The sequence below is a fragment of the Limulus polyphemus genome, unplaced genomic scaffold (assembly GCF_000517525.1).
Source record: "Limulus polyphemus unplaced genomic scaffold, Limulus_polyphemus-2.1.2 Scaffold178, whole genome shotgun sequence".
NCBI lineage: Eukaryota > Metazoa > Arthropoda > Merostomata > Xiphosura > Limulidae > Limulus > Limulus polyphemus.
This window is the reverse complement of record NW_013665788.1, coordinates 343,068-354,008: the sequence shown is the minus strand read 5'-3', so window position 1 is coordinate 354,008 and position 10,941 is coordinate 343,068. Positions and strand designations below refer to the sequence as shown.

The window sequence follows — 10,941 nt, the reverse complement described above, 5'->3', positions numbered from 1 at the left end:
ATTACACTTTCAGTCTTGTCCAATCCAGTGGAAGTTCCATCACTGATTATCACAGCATAGAAGGTTATGCCTCCTACTGTTTGGGTCCCAGGAACTACAGTAGTATTGATGCTTTGTGTGTATGTCTCTCTCTCTCCACTCACTATTAGTTCATGTTTCGACGTTACATGTACCAGTTTAATGCTGAATATTATTTATGATTTTGATGTTAAAATATGCTTGTTTTTCAGATATTTGTCATTAACTTAGGAAGCACATTGACAGCATGATAATATATAAACTGTATTAAATGAAAAACTAAACAGAGTAGATAACAAATAAAGCTTTAAAGGGATCATATGACTAATGATACAACTAAGTACCAATTACTTTACTATTCCCTATTATGTACAAAAACAAAGGACAAGTTTTAATTTAGACTTAAAATAAATGTATATCATATGACTGAGAATGACATAAGATGTATTCAGTTGTATCAGCAATAAAGATTAAATTGTATTAGACAGTATGCAACTTAGTTAGAACACATGAATTTCTATAAATGTGTGAAACAGCATACAAGGTGTCAAGATATTTTGTCTTTGATTGTAAAACATGGAAAGATATGAAATACATATATAAAGAAGCAGCTGGACAGTTATCAATCTTTGCCATTTATAAGACACTCGTATATCTAAAGAATTTCCATCCTTGTAAAGATGTATTTAATTAAATGTACCTGTAGATTTGGTTTACTAGGTTGTTGTTTCAGTATTAACTGACTGTTTTGCATCTTGCAGAAAACATTAGGTTAATCTGGAAAAAATCCTAGAATCTATAATTTTATATTAAAACAAAGCAAGAAAGTTTCTGAAAATTTTTAACAGTCTTGTTATTTATTGGATTTAATTATTCATCTTGGCTGAATTGAAAATAACAATAACAAAAATGTAGGAGGCTGAAGAATACCAAAATCAAGGTTTTGGATATTGTAAAGAGAACTTTCTGAACTCCTTTCAAAGGCAATAGACACAAAGAGGAATAGAAATCACTTTACTACATTTCCAATTTCAGAAACAAGAACATTACCTTGATTCCATACTTCTTCCGAGCAGCACCAACTTTCATTGCCATCCATGTGTTGACAAATGCTGAGCCAACAGATACTAGAACAACATAGCCATAGTCTGAGGGAATTTCCAGGGTCACCATTGTAGATAGTTCTCAGTATAATCTTGGAAAATAAATGTATAAGTGATGAGCTCACTTTTCAGAACAAATACTGGTTTAACATAGAAAACAAGAAAGATATTAATCTTTAATATATATTAGTCTAGATCGGTGCTTCTCAACCTTTTCCAATATCATTCACCCCTATAAGGTTTTCACAACATCTCACTCCCCCTGTTTGAAAGACAAAAAAGTACTAAATTAAAGTGCAGAATTCTTTATTATGACTTAGATATACATCAACTACAACTAGAATGAATACATCATAAAATAAACAAAAAAATAAATGTATTTATCGAACAACAACTAGAATAAATAATAATAATAACTAATGACATTTTTTGCTCTTGAATTTGTTGTATAATTGATAATACTCATTCACTCTGCCATTCGCCTCGTCATTCTCACTTACGCTGATTCTGATCTCATTAACTCCCAGGTGAACCATTCACCCAGTTGAGAAGCACTGGACCCTTAATTAAATTGAATACTACTTAAAATAATGGAAGTTAACAAGCATATATACTTATCACCCTCAAAATTTTTATCTGGATTACAATACATCCAAGTGAACTTTATACATGTAAATGTAAACAAGAATCAAAGATAACAGCAAATCTTGTCTCAACTTTCACCGAAGATAGAGTTGAGGGTCTACACAAATAAACCTCAGTATGTATTATCTGAAAAGAAAAATAATCAAATAAAAAAGTATAAGCATTTAAAACTTTACAAGATGTATCTAAATTGCTGAAATGTGTAATTCACATAGTTGAAAACAGAAGATATTCATATTTTATTCCAATTACATGAATATGTACTGAATATGTACTTAAATGTTCATCAAAATGAAGTTGTATATCATAATCATTTACAAAAAAGCATGAACATATATGTATTTACAGTAATTTTTATTTAAAAATAAACAGTTTCTAATAGTGGAGCTATGTTATTTGATTATTGTAGCACTTGTAGATGAATCTCCCTCCTATAGTACTTGTCAGCGAGCCACATTCTTACGCTTTAGATGAGAAACACTCTAAACTAAGTAAAAATGGTAACAATGTACAAAAAATCATCTTTCTTCATAGTCTAGACAAATCAAAACCAAAGTCTTCTGTATACATACTTTACAGTATCTAACCTTCTGGTGCCTTTCACAGATATTAAGAAAGGTTATACATGGATATCTCTCAGTTCTTTCTTGGATTAGACAAATATGTTATATAAGCTGTTACAAATAACTTGTCAAGAAGAACAGGTTAATTTGATTGACCAATAGATTAGATTTATGGACAGGGAAGAGATGGCTATTGAACAACACTGATATTCACCTTAGCATGTTGAGACTAAAATTTTACGTAAAATCACAAACTATTTTCTTAGGGAATTGTTTAAAGGACATAAGATGGGAAATTTGCCTAAAAATGATGGCTAAGAAATAAATATTTACATCGGAACTAGTGCAGGTATATTGACAGAAAGTTATCTATTTGTTATTACACCTGGGAGATTACTGGAATTTTTGGTGGCTCGTTACACAATCAATTACGTTTACAAAATACTGGATAGATTAAATAATTGAAGATAGTAATAATTAGAAACACTAATTTTAATTAGTTGATTATTTTCATAAGATTAGTGGATTTAATCATAAATTCAATTAACTAATTATCTTACCTGTGCTGATTGATGCAAACAGGTAATCAGTTATATAAAGTTAGCAAGTCTTATGCATCATATTCTTATTTCTTTAATATGTATAAAATCCTACATACATGTAGGCTGACCCATGTACTCTCCCACAGCTTAAGCTTATATAAAGTTAGCAAGTCTTATGTATCATATTCTTATTTCTTTAATATGTATAAAATCCTACATACATGTAGGCTGACCCGTGTACTCTCCCACAGCTTAAGATTATATAAAGTTAGCAAGTCTTATGCATCATATTCTTATTTCTTTAATATGTATAAAATCCTACATACATGTAGGCTGATCCGTGTAATCTCCCACAGCTTAAGATTATTTTCTTAATTTGGTTAATTTTTTTGTAAGTGAGCACAAATTTTAAATAACTTCATTCTTTAGTATGTTGTTTATCATTATGAAATGTGATAAATTTTTTTAAAAGGTAACATTGCTTTTACCAGAACTGGGCAATTAGTGGAATTTGGGAATTGTTTACTCATCAGAATCATTAATCGATTACACAACATCTACATAACATGACTTGTGGGAATGATGTCATTGTTTGTTATTAAGGACAAAGGGCTATCTGTGCTCTGCCGACCATGGGTATCGAAACCCAGTTTTAGAAGTACAAGTCTGCAGAAATATCGCTGTGCCATTGGGGGACAAGACGAGAAGAAGTATTTTTATTCTCAGCATGAAAGTCATCTTGCACTCAGATTGACTTAGTAAAAGTTTGAAAATTCATAGACAACTCTTTAATATAAATACTTTATTAAAATTCTGATTTTTCTGTGTATGTCAGACTTATAATGTTTACTGAAAACTTGTCAAATTTTGTGAAGATATATTTAGTAAATTCACAGTTCTAATATGCAAAGCTTCAATATTTTAGCCCATCCTATTCTCTAAACTTTAACACATCCATCAGGAGCCAAGGGGTGTATTTACACTACAATTTGTTGAATATTAAAAGCAAGTCCAATCTGGAAGCTCCCAAAGAGGGTGGTTTTGGACATATCTTTGAGCCAACTTCAATACAAGTTTTAGTTTGTTAATTGATAAATTTTAAAATGAAATACAGCATCCTCAAGTCTCCATACTAGCTAGTACTAGGGTCTACCGACTGGGAGTAAATTCAGTATATATCAATAAAGCCACATTCTCAGCATCATTAATTAAGCAATTTTCAACCTTTATTGCTTCTGCTATCACCTTTTTATGTTTAGCTTTCAACTGAGATACAAGTGATTTCACCTGTGATTCAGTAGGGTAGGTTGAAGCATTACAATAGTCAGCAGTAGGATGAGCAGACAGGAACACTTTGAAAGCAGCTACAGGCATAATATTGTACACAGCTTGTTGCACAATATCTACTAAGGTGATTCTAACAGTTCCTGAATACCTTTCATGTCATTTGGAGACTTACATGCTTCTTGTGCTTGGCTGTTAAGCTTGTGATGCCCTAACAGATTTCAGTCACCTTACCACTTCCAATTACTTTTTGCAGCCCCAATGCTAAAAGAGTGTGAGAACATGCCTTCTTTTTAGTCAGTAAAAATGTCCAAAACATTTTAGTTCCTATTAAGAAAAATCTGGATTGGGTAGTTTTTTGTTTTTTTTACAACAAAAATGGCTCTTGAGGGGCCTGTTAAAACCCAGCTCTTATCATTCAAATACCTATCAAGCCTTCCCTTAATTGGATCCATCACATCTGAAGGCAACTCATTCCAAAAGCCAATCATCCTAACAAAAAAATAAAAACTCTTATGACTTCTACCCTGCCAAAATTTATATATGTGCCCTCTCTTCATACCATTCTCACCATTAAATACAAAAAATGATGATGTATCATTTCCCTTAATAATCTTAAACACCTCAATCACATTCCCTCTAACTCTTCCTTCTTCAAAAGAAAATTTCAGAGATCTTAGTTTGTCCGTGTATAACAACTTTTCCATTCCAGGTACCATCATAGTAGCCCTCCTTTAAATCCTTTTCAACAATTTCAATGTCTTTCCTCAGGTAAGGAGCCTAAGACTGAACAGTACTCCAAATGTGTTTGTTTGTTTTGAATTTCGCGCAAAGCTACACGAGGGCTATCTGCGCTAGCCATCCCTAATTTGGCAGAGTAAGACTAGAGGGAAGGCAGCTAGTCATCACCATCCACCGCCAACTCTTGAACTACTCTTTTACCAACTAATAGTAGGATTTACCTTCACATTATAATGCCCCACAGCTGAAAGGGCGAGCATGTTTGGTGGGATGGGGATTCGAACCCACAGATTGCAAATCAAGATCCCTAACCACCTGGCCATGCTGGGCCACTCCAAATGTAATCTAACTAATGACATATAGAATGAAATTATAGCCTCTTTTGGCTTATATGCGATTTCTGTATATACAACCTCAAATCCTCTTTGCCCTACCACTAGCAACAACACACTACTTAGATCATTTTCTTTCATGACACTGTTAAGATTATTCCCATCAAAATTGTGCTCATAATTCAAATTATGATATCTTTCATATATATATATATATTATAATTAAATGCCATCTGCCATTTATTTGTCCAACTCACCAAGTAACCCAATTCCTTTTGTAAAGCAGCAGCATCCTTCTCACAGCCAGCAACACCCAAAACCTTGTATCATCAGCAAATGTATACAATTTATTACCATTCCTTCATCTATGACATGATGACGTTAAAAAGAGCAAAGGTCCCAACACAGAGCCCCGAGATACTTCGCATGTGACAGTAATCCATTTTGACAGAACTCCATTTATAACAACCCTGTACTTTCTTTCATCCAGCCAGTTTTCTATCCTATAAGCCAACCTATCACTCACACCTAGAGAGGTAATTTTTAACGAGTCTTTTAAGCAGCACCATGTCAAATTATTTCTGAAAATCTACACCTTTACCCTCATCTACATAAGCAGTAACCTATTCAAAGAATGTCAAAAGATTAGTTAAACAAGATTTTTCCCTATTCAATAAAATTTTAAACATAAAAACAAGAATACAGGCAGTTGATATAAATGTTGTTATAATAGATTTTGGAGTACATTGGATTCTCTTCAGGAACTGAATGTTATAAACTCAGATGCCAGTCTTTCCACAAACACAGTATATCCAGTATCCTTCAAGAGAATACAGTCTTTCAGAGCTTATAATAAGTGTGTAATGAAGCTCTAAACTTTTCACGGCTATCTGAAGAATGACTGCATTCACAAGGTGTATGTTAGCTTAAGCAGACACAATGGAACACATAGGAACATCTATCTAATGATGGAATATATTACATGTGGGTCAGTAGGGAAAGAGTTATTCCTTTTCTGTGCAAAGATCATGTTTCAAGTACAGTATATGCTCTTTGGTTTGAACTTAAGAGACTGACATACATATATTAGCCTTGTACTGCCTGTATCCCATAGGTGTGTGCTACCTAAATATTGGAAATGAAAAAACAGGAAATGACAGTAGTTAACAGAGAGTGAAACATTAAATGAAAGTGAATACAAATCATTAACTATACACAGCACTGATGGAAGAAAAGAAAAAGCCATATGTAATAATAATAATATACTGGGGGTACTTATAGAATATGTAATGTACTTGTAGTTTAATTTACTTTTGAACAGAAGTTACTAACAATCAACTTTTTCTCAGTGAGACAAAGTTGACTTAAACATCAAACAAAAAGTAAACAATTCAAAAACAGCACAAAAGTCATGACATATTATTAGGTTTGAAGATTTCTTATGTACCAAATAGACATTTCTCACAATTACACAAAACAAATAATTAGCATCATTAATTAAATCCATGTAACACAATACTGTTTATAGCTTTCCCATCACTGTTATAATTTAAATGTTTTTAGATCATCATGAATATTTTGTTAAATTTTGATATTAAACGATGTTAAAATATAATTATAGTATTTTGGCACTTGTGTATAAAGTTAAAATCATAAATAATATTCAATGTTAAACTGGTACACAATTAAAAAACATTTTATTTAGGCCTATCTATGGCCTTCAAAAAGTTGACGACTTTGACTGATCAATGTTGCCAAGTCAACATATTTCTAACTTTACGAGCCACATTTTCTAAAGATAATTTTTTTTACAAAACTGAGATAAACAATGAATTTGGAAGTGACTCAATTATACTTTCAAGGACTTTTCCAGGACCTCCTGATAAAAAAACAACATTGATTTTCTAAGGTTTCCAATACTGAAACAACATTGTTTGCAAAATTACAGGATTTCTTATTTTAACATCTTCTCTAGTAAAAACAGAAAATAACATTTAAAAGTCTGGCACTCTCCTAGTATTCAACAAAAATATTTCCATCAGCATCTTTTAAGGACTCAATACCTATTCCAGCATTTTGCTCACATTAAACATCTTTCTGTTAGTTTTAACATTATAAACCAATTACTTTTTTACAAAATCCTTACCTTTCTGTAAATCTTTTTATCCAACCTTTCAATTTAAACCATTTTTATACTTATGGCATTTATCTCAGATTTTTTCCTTTACATCTTTAGACTTTATTAAGCCAATTACGCTTCGCTGTTATTCTGTTCTTTGTTTTAGGAACATGATTACTTTGAATTAAAAGCAATTCATTTATTTTTAATTTCCCAAATCTGTCCCACATTATTATTTAACTATTTATCTAAATCACACATGATAAATTTTGTGTCATGACCATAAAACTGGCTTTCTCAAAAACAGGAACTAAAATTTCATTTCTTGTTATCTCAATGCATACAAAACATAAAACCTAATTATACAATAATCACACTTTCCATACTGTGCCCCTACTTCAGCTCTAGTAGTTAATAATAAATCTAAAATGGCTTCACCTCTGGTTGGTTCTCTTACTATTTAATATAGAAAACCATCCTATATAACTTCAACACATCACTATCTGACTCCATTTAATCCTATTCAATGTGCTTAAAATGGAAGTCTCTCTCACTTATCAGTATTCTTAATAGTAACAACACTGATCTCGTTATACAGTTTCTCTTTGACCTCATCTTTCTGATCAGATGGCCTATAACAGTTACTAATTAAAACCTATCTAGAGTTAAAAACCCTAAGCTTAACCTATATGGAATTAACCTAACAACTACCATTTTTTATACCTTCATTCCCAATTTCCTGCTGCATTTCATCAAGTATATAAAGAGCCATTCCACTCCTCTTTTAAAAAAAAAGTCTTAAAAAACAAGTCTATCATTATTAAATAACTTATAACTTGGAATTTCCAAATATTCATATTATTAATGTTTCCACATTTAGTAAAGTTTCAGTAATTTCCACTATATCAGTCTTCCATTTCAACCAGTAGTGAACTCACCCATTTATATTTCCCTTTCATTCCTAATATTCTTGACAATAAAATACCAGCAACTACGAGTATTTTTGAATATATTATGTTTATCTTTAAATATGACAGATATATCTTTACAATGTATTATTTAATTTGCCATCTCAACATTTTCTTTTTAATCTGTATGTTGCCCTAGCTATCTCTATCAATGTGTTTATTCCCGATTTCCCAAGAACTCTCTCTGCTACTAACTTTAATGAATATCTATAGAGCTTCCCCAAACACTCTAATGCCTAGCCTAATTAAGTGGATCTCATTTATAGCATATAATTCATTCTTACTCCAAAAACTATCCCAAGGATCCAACCAGCTTGCCTCTTGCTCTAAGCATGTCCTTGATAATCTTTTGTTTAAGCCTTGGGACTTGTTAAGTAATCCACTGCCACATCTTGCCCAAGGGAGCACTCTTGACAGGGCCACACATCTACTTCTATTTCTATTTTTTAAATAGGTTTTCTGATTTACAGGTTTCCCACATCATTCACTTTAACAAGTATTACAAAAAATAATGCTCCATTGTACCAACAACTAAATAATTAACGTGCTCTATAATGTCCTATACTTTAACAACTGGGAAGCAAATTCTAGTCCCAGCAACAAATGACTATCAGTATACTTAATGAGAAAGTACTCCACTATGATCATCTCATTCCTTATTGCAAGTAGCCAAAGGTTCAATTCTATTAGAGACTGGTGCCTGAAGGCTAACTGAAACTGCCTATATAAATTAAACATTTTTTCCCCCCACTATGCACCCTTATAAACCAAGCACTCTCATTCTCATCCTTCCCAAAACAACCTTTATCGTTTACCTCTATCCACTTCCCATCTTAATTCTTGGATTCCTAATCCAATGTTTTGGTGAAGAAAGAAAAAATGACATTAATTTGAACATAATGTTTCAAAATATTAATAAAATTAACTGTATCAAAAATGCTAGGTAAACTAAATTCTAATCTTACGTTAACATTAAATTCCATAATCATAACCTTTTATTAAAAAAATAGGCTTAGAATATGGAAACTTACAGGGTAATGGATTCCACCCAACAGCAACAAAACTTGAAACTGTGTATAATTTTCTAAGCTAGATAAAGAATAAAAAAAAGATGTAAAAGATTGATTATCAACTATAAAAATAAATACAGAAATGTAACTTAAATATCAATTAATACAAAATTATATTCTTTATTTATGCACTTTATTAAATTTCACGCATAAAGGAATGCAAATATTCCTTAGATAATTCAAAATAATATCAATAAGCCACTTAAATGTGTAAGAGACAGAAAGAACAATTTTAGCATAAATGTCACAAAAGGTTATCAGAAGAAACCTATATACTGAAACTTAAGTTAACAAAATAAAAAAGGAAACCTATCAGTGAGTGAAAACACTGAACACTAGAGAAATAAAAACACACAACAAAATAAGCAAAACAGAAAAAAGGCCTTTCATTTTTTGTTCTGATTATGTATTTATTTTATTTTTGTAACATTACTCAATCTTTACAAAATATTGATCTTATTTCAAATGACCAACAGAGAGGAAAAAAAACAACATTAGAGCACGTAACTAAGTAGGCCTACTAATTACTAACAATAACTTGATTAAAGAAATTACATTATAGTGGCAATGATCAATAAACTGAAAAAGTACAAAATAGTAGTTCAAGGGTTAAATTTGCATTATAGCGACCTTGTAAATGTGGGCCATAGGCCCACAGGTTCACAAGTACATTGGCAGTTACTATATTTGATTCTATTAACAATAGTGAACAATGAGTGAAATGTTGCAATTTGCTACTTCTCTATTCATAGCATAATTCATTTACAAACATCACAAATTTTAATGGAGAAAAAAAATGTCAGCAAGTTTATTGCTTATTTACAGACCCTGTTAGCAAGTACATGTGCTTGACCTTAAACAAAATATACGTAATATAAAATCAAAGACAGTAAGATGCTGACAACACATTTTCACACAATTTATAGAACAGTTGAGCATATGTAATACATAGTAGCTGATTCTATGTTACACTCTAAATGAAAGCACACTTGCAGTATCTAATTCCACTATTGTGACAAATCTAAATTAATGGTTGGGCATAAAATTACTTGCAGTAACCTCTGAATGAAGATTAAACTTACAAGTTTTATTCCAAAGTATTCTATAACTTAAAGATTGAACTTACAAGTTCTGATGAGCCCTCTGGATACAGTTGAAAACACTGTTGGAATCACTGTACATAATAGGATACTATATTAAAAAAAAACAAATGCTATCAATGATCATAAACAGCTTTGAACTGTGTACCTCTATCTTGGGATGATATTGTTAGCATAAAATATAATGATCTTTAGGAAATTTGGCTCGTAAAGTGGGAAATATGTTGACTTGGCAACACTGATCAGTAACAGGCTTTGAACTGTGTACTTCTATCTTGGGATGATATTGTTAGCATAAAACATAATGATCTTTAGGAAATTTGGCTCGTAAAGTGGGAAATATGTTGACTTGGCAACACTGATCAGTAACAGGCTTTGAATTGTGTACCTCTATCTTGGGATGATATTGTTAGCATAAAATATAATGATCTTTAGGAAATTTGGCTCGTAAAGTGG

The 10,941-nt window shown here is 31.6% G+C and overlaps 1 protein-coding gene and 1 long non-coding RNA gene across 2 annotated transcripts in view; both read right to left on the bottom strand.

The window, feature by feature from the left end:
* Positions 1-10,594, bottom strand: part of LOC106478072 (microsomal glutathione S-transferase 3-like) — a 23,550-nt gene extending 12,956 nt beyond the window's left edge. Inside the window, exons 1-2 of the mRNA XM_022381600.1 lie at positions 10,512-10,594; positions 9,347-9,404 (exon numbers count right to left, since the gene is read on the bottom strand). Of these exons, the coding sequence (XP_022237308.1) occupies positions 9,347-9,404; positions 10,512-10,567 (114 nt within the window). The 5' untranslated portion in view covers positions 10,568-10,594. The remainder of the gene's footprint in view (positions 1-9,346; positions 9,405-10,511) is intronic.
* Positions 1,126-1,814, bottom strand: LOC111084938. Its single transcript, XR_002609819.1, has 2 exons — positions 1,736-1,814; positions 1,126-1,213 (listed from the first exon to the last, which is right to left on the bottom strand). It is a non-coding gene; the product is annotated as an uncharacterized LOC111084938 (long non-coding RNA).
* Positions 10,595-10,941: the final 347 nt, after the last annotated feature.